The sequence below is a fragment of the Apodemus sylvaticus genome, chromosome 9 (assembly GCF_947179515.1).
Source record: "Apodemus sylvaticus chromosome 9, mApoSyl1.1, whole genome shotgun sequence".
NCBI lineage: Eukaryota > Metazoa > Chordata > Mammalia > Rodentia > Muridae > Apodemus > Apodemus sylvaticus.
In genome coordinates, this window is record NC_067480.1 from 4,298,166 (window position 1) to 4,313,872 (window position 15,707).

Genomic DNA, 15,707 nt, shown 5'->3' on the forward strand with positions numbered 1-15,707 from the left:
TATGGGAGAACATGTAGAAAAAGTCTAAGAGGCAGAGAATGGGGAGGGGTCTCCAAAGGCTCCACCTCTATACCGACTGTTTTTGCGTGTACCGACTTGACACAAGCTGGAGTTACCACAGAGAAAGGAGCCTTCCTTGAGGCAATGCCTACATGAGATCCATCTGTAAGGCATTTTCTCAATTAGTGATCAAGGGTGGGAGGAATCATTGTGGGTGGTGCCATCCTGGGCTGGTGGTCTTGGGTTCTATAAGAAAGCAAGCTGAGCAAGCCAGGGGAAGCCAGCCAGTAAGGGCCATCTCTCCATGGCCTCTGCATGAGCTCCTGCTCCTTGACCTGCTTGAGTTCCAGTCCTGACTTCCTTTGGTGATGAACAGCAATGTGGAAGTATAAGCTGAATAAACCATTCCCTCCCCAACTTGCTTCTTGGTCATGTTTGTGCGGGAATAGAAACCCTGGGCAAGACAGTCTTCAATTATTGTGAAGCTAATGATTGACTAGTAGTCACATACGCATGGCAGCAGAACAGGAGAATTCATACAATAATATTCTTGACATATCTGACCTGGGATTCTAGTTACACAGAGCAACCACAGACATGGGTACCTGGAGAATAACCAAATGACCGCTGGGCATTGTTTAAATGGAGTGATCATACAGCAGTGCCCTTGGTGGATAACACCCCCACCTTGATTCCTCCTCCCACTACAGATAAACACTAAAGAACGGAGACTGCTCCCCTTCTCTTTTCATACTACCGAAATGGGATTTTGAATACTCTGCACCCCTAGAACAGGAAAGAAAAGAACATCTTCTGTTCTAGGAATTTAAAAATAACTATGGAAGGGAACTTTTACTTGTATATGACTATATTGTAGCTGTCTTAAGACAGACCAGAAGAGGGCATCAGATCCCATTACAAATGGTTGTAAGCCATTATGTGGTTGCTGGGAATTGAACTCAGGACCTCCAAAAGAGCAGTCAGTGCTCTTAACCACTGAGCCATCTCTCCAGCCCCAGAAGGGAACTTTTAACCATGTGCACATGCTGATAACAGCCAGGAGTAGCCTGGATAGCTGATTTAAAAGGAGTGAGTCCTATTAAAGTAATAATACAGAGCAGGTGTTGTTATGATGCCCTTACAACCCACAGTTTTATGAGACAAGGTGCCACACGAAGGGCTCAAGCCTCTGCCCTTCTGCACAGTGCATTAGCCTCGGTTCTCCAGGTCCCCAGCTTTCCTACACACAAGCCTGACCTGTTGAAACTGTTAAACGGCGCTCTCTCTCTCTCTCTCTCTCTCTCTCTCTCTCTCACACACACACACACACACACACACACACACACTCACACACACACACACAATGCACCATAGCAATCACTGGCCTGAGACTAATTTCATATGAGTCTAAAGACTTCAGGATAAAGGATGAGTGTGCTTGGGAAGCACTCAAGACCAGACGTGGTGTTGAAGCTGAAGGAACTGAAGAGGGTTACCAGGGAAAATACAAATACAGGCTGATGTTGTAAAATCTAATTTCAGATAAGCAGTAAATAAACTCACATGCCATGTACATGTATGTGTATGTGTATATATTTTAGACTGTTATCTAAAATTCAAATTTAACTGAATACATTTATTTGTTCTATTTGATACCCACAAGACAATAAAATATTAGTGCAACCTAATCTTTTTCACACCACTGATAGTTCCGTTTTTAGGGTCACTCTTAGTATTTTATAATATTCCTAATATAGATTATTTGGGAATCTGTAACTTTAGTAGTGTTTTTTTTTTTACTTGTTAGAATGTTAATGATTTACATATGCGCCATGATCACTTTTAATATATGTAATCATAATGAAGGTTAAAGCACGTAAAATAGGTGTCCTCTACACAGAAGAATAATCCCCACTGTTCTTTTTCTTTTTCAGAGATTGACAACGACATCGCAAAGATCAGGATGAGGATAGCATTTTATACAAAATGATTGGCTTACACAAAAGATATATTTTCAGCACGTTCAACAAGATGATGATGACTGTATCAGCTCAGAGCCAGTCCACCGGTATTTTGCAAAGGCCATCCAACCAGTGACAGAACAAAGATGGCAGAAACCCAAGGGGGAAACCTTCAAAATAGGATGGAAGGAAGTAGCCTCAAAAAAGGATTCCTTGGGGTCTGTAAAAGCTCTGAAAAGTTCTCCAGCATAGGACATACCAGCCACTAGCTTCATCTTTGACAGTTTCCTTTTCTTACATCTTACCTGAGTGTTTCCCCAACCTCTGCTGAAAGCAACAGAAGGTGCTGCATTTCTCGATACTGATGGCTGAATTCAAGCCATCAAAACTGGATGATTAGAAAATTTATTGTCTCCTTCTGGGTGCTTGAAGTCTGGACTCCAGGTGTCCTTCTGAAGCTTCCGTCTCCCCACCCCATTAATTTATTCCTTTGTTCAGTTTACATCCTGGTCACAGTCTCCCTCTCCTCCCAGTGCCCCACCTCTAAGGAAGGGGTAGGTCTATCCTGGGGAACCAACCTACCCAAACACCTCAGGTCACTGCAGGACTAGATACATCCTTTTCCTCTGAGGTCAGACAACATAGTCCAAACAGGAGCAGGATCCACAGGCAGGCAATAGAATCAGGGTAAGCCCTTGTTCCAGTTGGGGGACCCACATACTGGACCCACATAAAGATCAAGCTGCTTATCTACTACATATGTTTCGGGCAGAAGGTTAGGGGACTAGATCCTGTCTTTGTATGCTCTTTGGTTGGTGGTTCATCTCTGAGAGCCCCCAAGGGTCTAGTTCTTAGTGCTTGAAATCTGAACTCAAGGTGTCCTTCTGAAGGCTTTAGAAACATTTTTCCTTGTGTGCCTGAGTCCCAGTGTTCCATACAGTCTTTATCATACTATGTTGTGATGCTAGCCCATTTCACCATATCTGGAATTCACTAAAAACCCAACTGACTGGGTGCACCTGTGAGGGATATTTAGTTAACAGATCATTTGAGATAGAAAGACCTATCTGGAATCTGGATCATTTGAGGTCAGAAACCCTACTATAAATCAGGGCTACACTTTCTCGTGGCCACCTTTATAAAGGACAAGGAAGAAAGAGGCACCTGCTCTTCTCCTGATTGTCCTTGATCTCGAGTCACTGGCATTAGAGCCTTCAGAATTCTGATGTACCCGAAGACCAGCTGAGACATCCAGCTTCGTGGACTGAACAATTAACGTCTGCATGACTGGATTTTTCACTAGGAGATGGCCATCGTTAGACTAGCTGATCATAGCTTATAAGTCACTCTAACCATTCTCTGTTCCTCTAAATAACCCTACCTAGATGACACATCCTAAAATATATTGTTACCATGCTGATCTCCGTCTCCATCCTCACCTGGCCTCAGAGTGTGTCCATGCCTTCCCCTCTTGTTATATGGACAAGTCATTAGATGTTGGTCTAATTAAGGATGGCTGCTTCTGAAATGATCATGTTTGCCAAGGGAGGTCACATTCTGGGCTCCAGATGGATTTACAAGTTGGGAATTCACCATTGACCCACTATATGTTATTATACTGTAGTACTGTGGAATTCAAATATATATATTTCCTGTCTTCTGTCTTCCATTAGATAATGTGTACTGGGTTGGCCTCAGGCATCTTGTATTCTAATGCTAATTTGGGGCACCCAAGATTGGTTGGCCCACAGATGAGACAGTCTGCACATAGACACTAAGCATTTCTGCCCACAGTTCATTGTGAATGGCAAATAAGATGCCAACAGCCAATAGCTGGGCAGAGGAGACAAGGGTGGGGTTTTCGATTTCCTGAGCTTAGTGAGTGGAGAACAAAGAAGAGAAGAACGTGCAGGAGAGGAGGAAAGAGAAGCCGCCATGGGTGAGCTGAGCCATGAAAACACGGCCGACCACGTGGGCTGGCCAGTTGGAGTTAGGAGCAGCCCAGATGGGACGCAGTAGACAGTGGTGATAACTCGGGGTTATTGCTAGGACAGCAGATTCTCACAGCACGGAGGGTAGGCAGCCCAGCTATTGTGCTATTTAGGGCTTATTGTAAATATAAAGGCTCTGTGTGTGTGTGTGTGTGTGTATGTGTGTGTGTGCTTATCCAGGAACATGGATAACCAATAAAAACGTGGACGAATTCCCAGGATTTTAAATATTTGCTGCTGCATAATGTGGTCCCCGAGGGAGGCCTAGACAATGCTGTATTGACCTTCTGCTGTCAACTCCAGCATCCGGCACAGGTTGATCAGCTTATATCTCCTTCTTTCTTTACCAATTCGATTTCCTCTAAGTTGATTCCCCTGATCTCTTCCAACTTCAGCTACTTTTGTTCTTTGCTTCCGGTTCTTCAGTTGCTATTCCATCTTCAAGGTATCACTATCAATGCTGCCCTAAACAGTTCTGTAAAGCATGGGAGCCCTGAGATGTTAGAGCAGCCTACAGCATCATATTGCCAATAGATAAGAGTGAAAGGTAGGGGGCTGGAGGGATGGTTCAGCTGTTAAGAGCACTGACTGCTCTTCCAGAGGTCCCGAGTTCAACTCCCAGCAACCACATGGTGGCTCACAACCATCTGCAATGGGATCTGATGCCCTCTTCTGGGGTGTCTGAAGAGAACCATGGTGTACTCACATACATTAAAATAAATAAATAATGCTTTTTAAAAAAGAAAGGTAGACGGTGTCTACGTTCATGGCATCAGTGCTTAGGCATGTACTCGTTTTTCATGAAATACATACATGTCCTTCCAGGCTTGACCCAGACCTCCCTTACTTGTGACTCCCCAAAGCTTAAGTAATGCATCAAGTTGCTGACATTTAACACAGATTTTCAAAGTACTACAAGCTTAAGTACATAGAGCTTATGTGCAAGTATGAGTATCTGGAAGGAGCCTGTTAGCAGGCAGAGCCATCTGGCCACACAGGAGACTACGGTGTTTATCTCAGGGAGATGATAAACTCACCTCAAAGTAGCTTGCTTCGTCCTCTCAGAGACAAGGGGTTAAAAGCCCAGATGGTTCTCCGGTGTAGCCAGAGCGTTGGAGGTGGGGGCAGGAGGAGGGCAAGTTCCAGGCCAGCCTGTCCTCAGCAGCAAGACTGCAGATCAAGACGAAACAAGATGGCCCAGGTTGTGTGATTCTCTGAGCCACCGGGCATCTTAACTCTCTCCAGCTTGCTGTCATCACAACTTATATCCCTGCTTCCCAAAGCGGGCCCCTCACCCTTGACTGTGCAGGTGCAAGCCTTTAACCCCAGCACTGGGAGGCAGAGGCAGGTCGATCTCTGTGTGTCCCAGACCAGTCTGTCTCAAAACCATGGGGAGCAGGGCAGGAGACATGGAAAAAGAACCCCCAGACCAACCATTAAAAATTAGGAAGTTCAAAAGCCAAGAATTACAAAGTAGTTGAAGGATTTTTTAATTTGAAAGAAAAAGACCAAGTGAACATATTAAAGGATCTACAGAGTCTTGTCAGGAGAGAGAGTGACAGAGAGACAGAAAAAGACAGAGAGACAGAGACAGAGAGACAGTGAGACAGAGACACACACACACACACACACACACAGAGACAGAGACAGAGAGAGACAGAGAGAGACAGAGAGACAGAGAGAGACAGAGAGAGGTTACGCAGAAGAAGGTGCAGGACAGACTTGGGAAAAGCACCTCCAGGAGTAGCTGAAAAACAGAGCGGACTCCTCAGTGTGAGCTTTTACTAAGTTACAGTTTGGTGTTTTTGTTTCTTTCTTTTGGGGAGGTATTTTATCTTGTTTTTTTGTTTGTTTAGGAGCATTCTGTTGTATTGGGGTTTTGTTTGTTTTTTGAGAACAAAGTCTGGCAGACACGGGGGTGGAGAGTATCTGTGAGGACTAAAGGAGGAGAGAATATGAGCAAAATATATTTAAAATTAAAAATTATTTTAAATAATAAACACTATAAAGCCACTGTACAACATGTGTCCCCTATACCCTTGTCTATTGTTTATGTATATACACATCTATCTTCTCTATATTATCTATCAGTCATCTATCAGTTATCCAACAGCTATTTTCTGTCTATCCATTTATCTACTCTATTGATCATCTATCTCTCCATATATCTATTAACATTTACCTATTATTTATATATCAATAATTTATCATTTATTTACTTATTATCTATGTGACAATCATCTATCAATCATCTATTATTTATCATCTATCAATCATCTACTATATAACCTAGCATCTATCTACCTTGCTATTTACTTAAGCATAGGAGGATTGACTCAGGTGATCATGGGGACCGCTGGGTCTAATCTGCCAAGCAGGCTGGCAGGTTAGGGGCAGAGAGCAGCAGGTGCTACAGTTTTCACAGTGAATGCAGTCTTTGAGGCTGAACTTTTTCTCAGGAAACCTAAATCTTTTCTCCAAAGGCCTTCAGTTGCCTGGAAAAGAATCATGCACATGTTGGACAATGACTATCATCCGAGTTTAAAGAAAACCACAACTGGAAAACACCTCCACAGCATCATCTAGATGTATGTGTGCATGAATAAAAGACATGAAATTAACGTTACAATGAGGTTGTGCGTCTTTGCAATTGATGTATCATTTGTGTGCTATGTACTGATTTGGAAAAAATACCTTATCAAAGTCCATGAACGTTTCAGTTGAATTGCTAATGATAATAATAATAATAACTTATTATTATTTATAAATAATAAGTAATTATTATAATTAATTATTACTGTGATTAAATATTATAATAATCAATATAATGATTAATTATAAATAAGACATATGTAATTATTAATTATAAATGATAAATGCTTAATATAATTAACTATGAATTATTATTATTATATTATAACACTAAGTCTTATATTTCAGATATATAGCACTTATTAGGAATACACTTAAGTATCTACTTTCATTCTGCACGCTTTTTATTTTCCTCACGGCATTAATTTAAGCACAAACATCTTTCTGATATTTAATTTACCATTTCTTCATTCATCTCTAATGTCTTATAAAACAAACCACAAGGCCACAATTATGTATTCTCTCTCTTTTTTTTAAAAGGAATTTTTAGTCTTTATTTTTTATATTTAGAGTCATGACCATTTTGGAATAAACTTTTGTGCATGGTATACGATTCTTGAGTTGTTCTATTATTATTTCTTGAAAAGATTATCCTTTCTCATCAAATGGTCAGGAAATCCGTATTAGAAATCAGATGACCTTAATATTAAAGCTTTCCGAATGCTCAGCTCTGTTCCATTCATTTGTATGCTAACTCTGAAGCCACAAGATGGCAGTGTTTCACGTCTAGGTCCCTGGAGGCTGGCAGCTTGGCAGGGTCCCTACCCAAAGGGGATCAGGAGCAAGGGATTCTAGGACAGTTGATTGGACAGCCAAGGCAAGGCCGGTGGGCGCGTGGGGTGAGGTGGGGTGAGGTGGGGGTTGGGAGGGCTCCCTGCGGCAGGGAGCTCCAGAGTGCAGAAGTTTGGGTTTTTAGTTGCTACACAGTTTGTCTTATTTATGGATGGAGGACTTTGGGTGTGGAGTTGTGTTATGTAAGGAGTCTTTAAGCATGTGTTTATCTTGCTTGTATTTAATGCAGTGAATGTGTAGGACCTTGAGGTGTGCCACGAGACAGCTTTAAGTTAATGGTCATACTGTCATGAGGAGGAAACGATATAGGGAAGTACAGGGCTGGAGAGATGGCTCAGGGGTTAAGAGCACTGACTGCTCTTCTTTAGGTCATGAGTTCAAATCCCAGCAACCACTCTAACCTCACCAAGGAGGCTAGCCTTACTGCTCACCCAGCTCAGTCCAATGCAACCATCTAACTCTGTATTTGTCAGGCTCTGGCAGAGCCTCTCAGGAGACAGCTCCTGTCAGCAAGCATGTCTGAGTTTGGTGTCTGTATATGGGTTGGATCCCCAGGTGGGGCAGTCTCTGGTTGGCCTTTCCTTCAGTCTCTGCTCCACACTTTGTCTCTGCATCTCCTCCCATGCATTTTGTTTCCTCTTCTAAGAAGCACTGAAGCATCCACCCTTTCCTTCTTCTTAAGCTTCATGTGGTCTGTGAATTGTATCTTGGGTATCAAGTAACCAGAGCCCCCCAGAGCTCCCAGGAACTAAAACACCAACCAAAGAGTACACATGGAGGAATCCATGGCTCCAGCTGCATATGTAGCCGAGGATGGCCTTGTCCAGTATCAATGGGAGGAGAGGCCCTTGGTCCTGGGAAGGCTCCATGCCCCAGTGTAGGAGAATGTTAGGGCGGGGAGGCAGGAGTGGTGGGTAGGTAGGGGAGCACCCTCACAGAAGCAGGGGAAGGGGGATGGGAAAGGGGATAACATTTGAAATGTAAATAAAGAGACTATCCAATAAAAAAATGAGGCAGTGAATCCTCCAATTCTGTTCTTTGTCGGGGTTGCTTTGCCCCTTCTGTTTTCTGTCACAGGAGAGTTTTACAATCAGCTTGTCAGTTTCCATGGGCGAGCTTGCTGCAGTTTTGATAGGAAAACCAGGCTAAGTCATGTCACCAGTCCTACATTTTCCTGAACCTCAAATATGGGCAAGACTTTTCATTTATTTATGCCTTACTTAATTTATCTCAGTGATATTTTATAGTTTTCAGTGAACAAGTTTTTCCTTACTTGTCCTGCTAAATTGATACGTAAATATGTTTTAAAAATCTTTTATTATTTGCAATTGTCTACGTATCTCTGTGGGGTGTGTGTATATGTGTGCCTGAACTGGAAGAGACCAGAAAAGGGTGTTGAATCTGTTGGTTTTTCTACGCAGGTTGTCTGCCTACACCACAGCACAGGTCACCTGTCTGCCCACTGCATGGGCCGCGGGGATGCGGTGGAGATGTGGGCCGCAATGAGATACACCAGGCCAAACAGTTCCACGTGGGACTTCATTTAAGATGGGGAAAGGGATAGCGGGTGAGAAGAAGGAAGGAAAAGAGAAAGGGGGGGGGGAAGAAATGCTACCCAGTTATATACAGGTGATGACGTAAATTACAGATAAAGGTGGGCCATTGAATTCTGGGTATGTGGCGGCTGTTGCCTTGGCAACAGGCCTATAGTTCTAATTGTTGCCTATTTGACATCACAGGCCTCGTACTCGTGATCCTCCTGCCTCTGCCTCCTTCAGCAAATCCTACCGGTGTGCGCCACCACAACCTGAGCCCTTTATGTGGATGCTAGGGATTGAACTCAGGTCCTCGGCAAGAAACTATGCCCCATAAATATGCATAACAATTATTAACAAAATTAAAAATTATTTTAAAATATTAATTAAAACCCTTAAATATGTCTAGGAATAATTACACTAAACAAAAAGATGCTTAATGCAAAATCATTGTATCAAAACGTAACAATTCCAGACTGTCTGGGATGACTGTATTTGAAGTGATTGCTGCACAGAGCATGGAGACCTGAATTTGGATCCTCCGTTCCTCTGTGAAAAACTCAGGTACAGGTTTGCACCTATGATCTAAGTAATCAGAGGTAGAGACAGTAGGGCCCTCAGGCAATTAGCAAACTCCAAATTCACTGAGAAAACTTGTTTCTAAAAATAAGGCGGAAAGTGAGAGAGGAAGATACTTAATGTCAACCTTTGACCCCCATTCGTGCACACATGGGTGCAGGTACTGCCAGACATGCATGCACACCTACCTATACATGCACACATGCATGCAGTTACTGGCAGACATACACACCCATGTACATGTCACACGCAAAGACACACCAATTCTAAACATGTTAGTGAAGCCTAAGGATGAATGGGGGGACTGACATGCCAATGTTTTAAAGACTTTGAATAACGAATTTAAGACTTAGAATCTATATTAACGAATTAAAACATGCGAGGCAGCACTCCAAAAACTGATCAATATATTCAATACAGTTCAAACTTATAATTCCAGCAGGTTTTTTTGTTATAAATGTTTGCAAGTTAGTTCTAAATTTTATTTGGAAGTGAAAAAAATGCCAAGAATATTGAAAATAAAAGGTTCTCACAGCTGGTTAAGATTTATTATAATGCCATTGAAATTAAGTGTGGTTTGTCCACAAGGATAGCTAAAGCACAGAGGAAGCAGAGAAGGCGCAATCAGCCCATGGTAAATCAATGACTGATTTATGGAAAAGCACACACTGCTAACAAGCACAGGAAAAATAGCTTGTCTAATCAAATGCTTTGGGACAAGTGGGAATCTAAATATACAGAATTGATCTTGACCCCTCCAGTAGAACGAGGGAAGGTCAGCTGAGAAGCCGTTGCCATTTGATGAAACTTCTGGGAGACGGTGTGTGTGTGTGTGTGTGTGTGTGTGTGTCAGTTTTTGTTAAGGGCATGTAGCCCCTGGTGGGTCAAGCAGGCTCTGGTGGATGACCTCACACGTAGGAGTATGTGGATAACATCAATTGGTCTTGATGAGTTAATTCTTTAGAAAGGGCAGACACAAAGTTGGAGAAGATAGAGAGGTGGGGACTAACTTGGGAGGAGCTATGTGAGGAAAATGTGTAATATACATTGCCTGACATTTCTGAAGTGTGTGTGTGTATACATATATATATATACATACATATATATGAATATATGTGTACATGAATATACATATATGAATATATATGCAGTGGTTTGAGTATGCTTGGCCTAGAGAGTGGTACTATTGGAAGATGTGGCCTTGTTGGAGTAGGGGTGGGTGGCCTTGTCTGAGGAAGTGTGTCACAATGTGGGTGAGCTTTGAGACCCTCCTCCTAGCTATCTAGAACAGAGAATCTGTTCCTGGCTTCCTTTGAATGAAGACATAGAACTCTCAGCTCCTTCTCTAGTGCTATGTCTGCCTATATGCTACCATGCTTCCTGTCTTGATGCTAATCGACTGAACTTCTAAACCTGTAAGCCAGCCCTAATGAAATGTTGTCCTTTTTAAGAAAGAGTTGCCTTGGCCAATGTGTCTCTTCACAGCAATGGGACCCTAACCAAGACTGTATATATATATATATATATATATATATATATATATATATATATATATATAAACTAATATTATAAATCCTTTAAAGTATAATATATGCATTAAAACCAGGTGCTGCTGCTCATGAGTCATTTGTATTTGTAAGCCCTTTAGTAGGGCCCCAGGATATAGGAGATCTTAAAATCTGGGTCATCACCAAAACTATGATTTCTCCTTGGATATGACCAAGTAATACTATGCAAAAATATCATTTTAAATCTTTGTAGTTTTCATGTTTGGGGAATTTGCCTTTAAGTTGTCAAATCTTACAACTGTTAAGAGTTAGGGGAAGTTGGAGGTTAGGATATGCGTCTGTAAGAGTACCTCATGAAAGTTAAGGAAGTGTTTTATTATATCAGAAAAAAGGAATGGCCACTGTGTTCTTGAGAAATCCAATTTGCTCAGAAACAAATCATCCTACAAAATGACAACTCATGCTCAAAAGGTCACAAGGCTAGCTCAGCAATATTCCTGCGTTGAATCACTCATTCAATAATATTGACTCTTGCCTGGAGGTTATAGTCCAGAAGGAAAATATCACATTATGCATGATTTTTATCTTTGCTACATACATCAAACTCGAAAGAAAATCACATTAAAGCAGGGAAGAGAAAAGGCCCAGATGACCCTTCTAGACCCCTGGAAATGGCACTGTGGCTCTGGCTCATGGTAGCATCCAAGGCTGCTGCTCCCTAGATTGATGCCGAGGAGATATCTCATCTGATGTTTTCAAAGATTTGCCTGGCCTAAGCTATGGAATTATAGTTGTCAATGACAGGAGTAACAGAAAACTGTCAGACCTTGATCAAATTTACAGTTAGGTGAAAACCATACCTCTTCTCTTCCTTCCCTTGACATCCACCAAAATCCTAAGAACGTTGTTGGCATAGGAAATAGGGTACGGGGAACAGATGTAGTTTATTGGATCTAAATCCTGTATAAAAATTTTATTAAATAATCATTTGCATATAGTCCAAAAAGAGGTTCAAAGGCCAGAAGTACATTATGGGGTTATTACCCTATTTATTTATTACCCCAATAACTTATAAGTAAAACACAACACGAACCAGGGATTGGTAAAAGGAAAACTTTGTAAAATATGGCATAAGTACACAGAATGGACTTTGACGTCCTGGGACTTTGCATCTGGGTTCTTTATGGCACAGCAAAATATGAGGCACAGATGTGAGCAGAGAGGCTCCACTGAACTGCAGAATATAATTTCTCTAAATATTGCAAGAGAATTGGTTGAGTCTCTAAGCACGAAAAGTAAATGGTCTGAAAGGAAGTTGAGCAAACAGTTTAATTTTAACATCATTAAAAAATAAAATATTTAGGAATGAGATCAACCAAGGAGATGGAAGATTCATATCCTAGATAGCAACTGTCCTCAGATGTGGACTCAGTGCTAAACCCACAGGACTCCAGTGGGTAGTTCCAAACTTGTGGCCATGCAAAGACATCACTGCATTAAAGTCATGGGTTACAAAACAGAAAGACATGGATGTAGGAAATGGAGGTGTGTGTTTGGGAAGGAGTGATAGATATGAGAAGGGGTGGGAAAGGATAGAAACAATGTTATCATGAGCACGCATAGTCAATTAACAAGAGTCTGAAAGTGGATACACTTGGAAGAGCACTTTCAGTTTGTGGGTTGGAAGGACTTGCTGTCATGAAATATAACACTGCCCAAAGTTGTTCCTTCCAAGGCAAAGCCTATAAAAATTCAATTTCTTTGTAGCAACCAAAAAAAAATCCTTCCCCAAGTGTATTGTTTTTTGATCACAAAGGACCCTGAACAGCCAAAACAAGATTGAGAAGGAAGAACAAGTGAATGTTATTATAATCTCCAATTTCAAAACATATAAAAGCCATGTGTGTCGGGGCATGCCTTTAATCCCAGCAGTCAGGAGGCAGAGCCAGGTGGATCTCTGTCCAAGGCCAGCCTTGTCGACACACAGTAAGTTTCAGGATAGCCAGGGCTATGTAGAAAGATCTTGTTTTAAACGGCAAACAATCAAACAGCTTATAAAGTTTAGCAAGCAAGACAGGGTGGTAGGGAGAGACAGAGACAGACTAATGCAACAGAACAGAAAGCCTGCAGGTAACTTCGTGTGTCTAGTCGAGTGTTTTCCAGCAGATTCTGAGAGCATGCAGCAAAGAAATGAAAGGTTTTCACCAAATAACATTTGACCAATTAGACATCCGTACTCAAAAGACCCAAGTGCAAAAACTACCTCAAATGAGTTAAAGTCACAAATGCAAGACCTAATATTATAAAATATTTAGGGAAAAAGTACTGCATTTTGCAGCAATTTCTTAAATAGGATATAAAAAAAATAGATGATAAAAGTAAATGAACTGGGCTCCCCCACAATTTAAACATTGCATGGATCACAAGGCACTATCAATAGAAGAAAAAGGCAATCCATAGAAATCAAAATGTTTTCAATTTTTATAATCTAATAAGATGTTCATACACAGATATAGAGAAAAACCTTCTCCTAGCTCAAACATTCTGATTTTAAAATGGACAAAGGACATGAATAGACACTTGCTCAGAAAACAAATACAAATTATGATATGTTATATAGAATATTTGACATTATTTATGAATCTAGAAATGCAAATCACATTTGTAATGCGATACCAAGTCATGCCTATTAGCTATTTTTAAAAACAGATACACACAACAGCAAAACTTTCAATGGTTTGAATGTAAAAGATGTGGCTACAGTGGAGAACAACCTATAACTAATGTATCAAAATAGAATCTTAATAAAATTTAACACATCTACTTCTGAGCATATGCCAAAAGAACTGAAACTAAGCTCTTAAAGACATGTACACACACATGCACTCGCATTATTCATAGCAGTCAAACACAAGAACCAACCCAAGTGTTCCCTGAAGGATGAATGGGTGAGTCAGATAGCATACACATAGATGAGGCAGTTAGAATTATACAACTTCACAAAGCTGACTACCATGAAGTAAGGGAATTCTGGTGCATGCTATGTTATAGGCAAACCATGGTATCAGACGAAATAAGCCAGTCAGAAAAGGGTAAATGCTGTATGAACCCTTCAGTATTATGTAGACAGAGCAATCAAATTCTTTTTTTAAAGATTTATTTATTTATTATATGTGAGTACACTGTAGCTGTCTTCAGACACCCCAGAAGAGGGCATTGGATCTCATTACAGATGGCTGTGAGCCACATGTGGTTGCTGGGATTTGAACTCAGGACCTTCAGAAGGGCAGCCGGTGCTCTTATCTGCTGAGCCATCTCTCCAGCCCCAGTAATCAGATTCCTAAAGCTAGAACGGGATATAGTGGCTTCGAGGGATAGCATGAGGAAAGTGTGGGCAGTCAGTGAATAGTGGTGCATAGCCCAGTGTGGGGAGCAATAAAAAACATGGAAATAGATGGTGATGATGGCCTGAAAGTATGGGAATATCTTTAATGTCGCAGACGATATGTTCAAAATGACTAAGGTGATGAAATTTTATGAAAAGTGTACTGGACACAGTGAAAAACTAAAGACAACCTTACAAGGACAGTTTAGGATAATATAAGACAACTATGTTATTCTGCATCTTTTGTGGCAAGATCTTTTTCTAAGCCAGACTTACAATCGCCTTACACAAGGTGTGGTATGATCTACACCTGTTCTCAGAGGTGTAAAAGTGAGGACCGCAACAGGGCTCTGTGTGTCTGCTCTCAGTCCCTGACTCTTACGCTTAGGTTAGGAGAGCATTAGCGCCTGTCTTCCCAGATGCGGTAGCAATGGAGGAGGGAAAAGGTGCATTTGTTCCCAGAGAGAATTTTTGAGGGAGTTTGGGGCCTCCATTGTGTAGAATTAGATCTAGACATGTATAAGTCTCAGAGCCTTGGAGGCAATTCAGAAAAATGAGAGAAAAATAGCCAACAATGGAATTTTTGGTCTCTGTTTAATGTAAATATTCTGCCCCAAAATACTTAAGGCATGTCACATTATGTTTGCACATTTTGTTTATGCTTTTATTGTTTTATATATGAGAATATGGGCTCTTAAATATAGAGCCCTTTCCTGTTTAAATCATCAAGAACCATTGTGAAGGAAGCAAGTATTGGAAAGTTAATGTGCAATTATCACATGAATCAATAAGTGATCTATATTTCTGGCAGCACCTAACCCAGATCCTGCGAATGGTTGGTTCAGCCACAAATGACTACTGATGTGGTTGCGCATCTAGTGAGAGAAGCAGTGTGCAATGAATCATAAACTCACGATGGTCAAGCAAGACTTTCCTGTGTTCCAAGGAATATATTCTAGTCACTCAAGACACCACCAGTTGTAGGATTTCACACAATCTATTCCTACACACATCCCAACTCCAGAGATTTTAGGGACATGAAAAATGAGCCAGCATCTTCTAATTGAAGGAACATAATAGAAGCATAGAATTTTCCCCTCAAGCCTGTTGTATTCCGTCTCTTTCTGCACGGAAATCTCAGAAAGTATAAAAATAAGCCCAAAGGGCATTATTTTATTTTTTTAAATAAAGTTTTGAATTAGCATATGCAATATTGGACACTGTGTGAACCTTTCTAGCAGCGTGTGTTTTAGTTGATTCTCTTTCCTTCTCGCCTCCCTACTTTCCGTAACTCCCCCTCCAGG

At 41.1% G+C, this 15,707-nt stretch overlaps 1 protein-coding gene across 1 annotated transcript in view; it reads left to right on the plus strand.

Annotated features, from left to right (window-relative positions):
* LOC127692420 (translation initiation factor IF-2-like) overlaps positions 1 to 5,508 on the plus strand; it is a 21,941-nt gene extending 16,433 nt beyond the window's left edge. The window contains exon 2 of the mRNA XM_052192750.1: positions 1,935 to 5,508. Within this exon, the coding sequence (XP_052048710.1) occupies positions 1,935 to 1,941 (7 nt within the window). The 3' untranslated portion in view covers positions 1,942 to 5,508. The remainder of the gene's footprint in view (positions 1 to 1,934) is intronic.
* Positions 5,509 to 15,707: the final 10,199 nt, after the last annotated feature.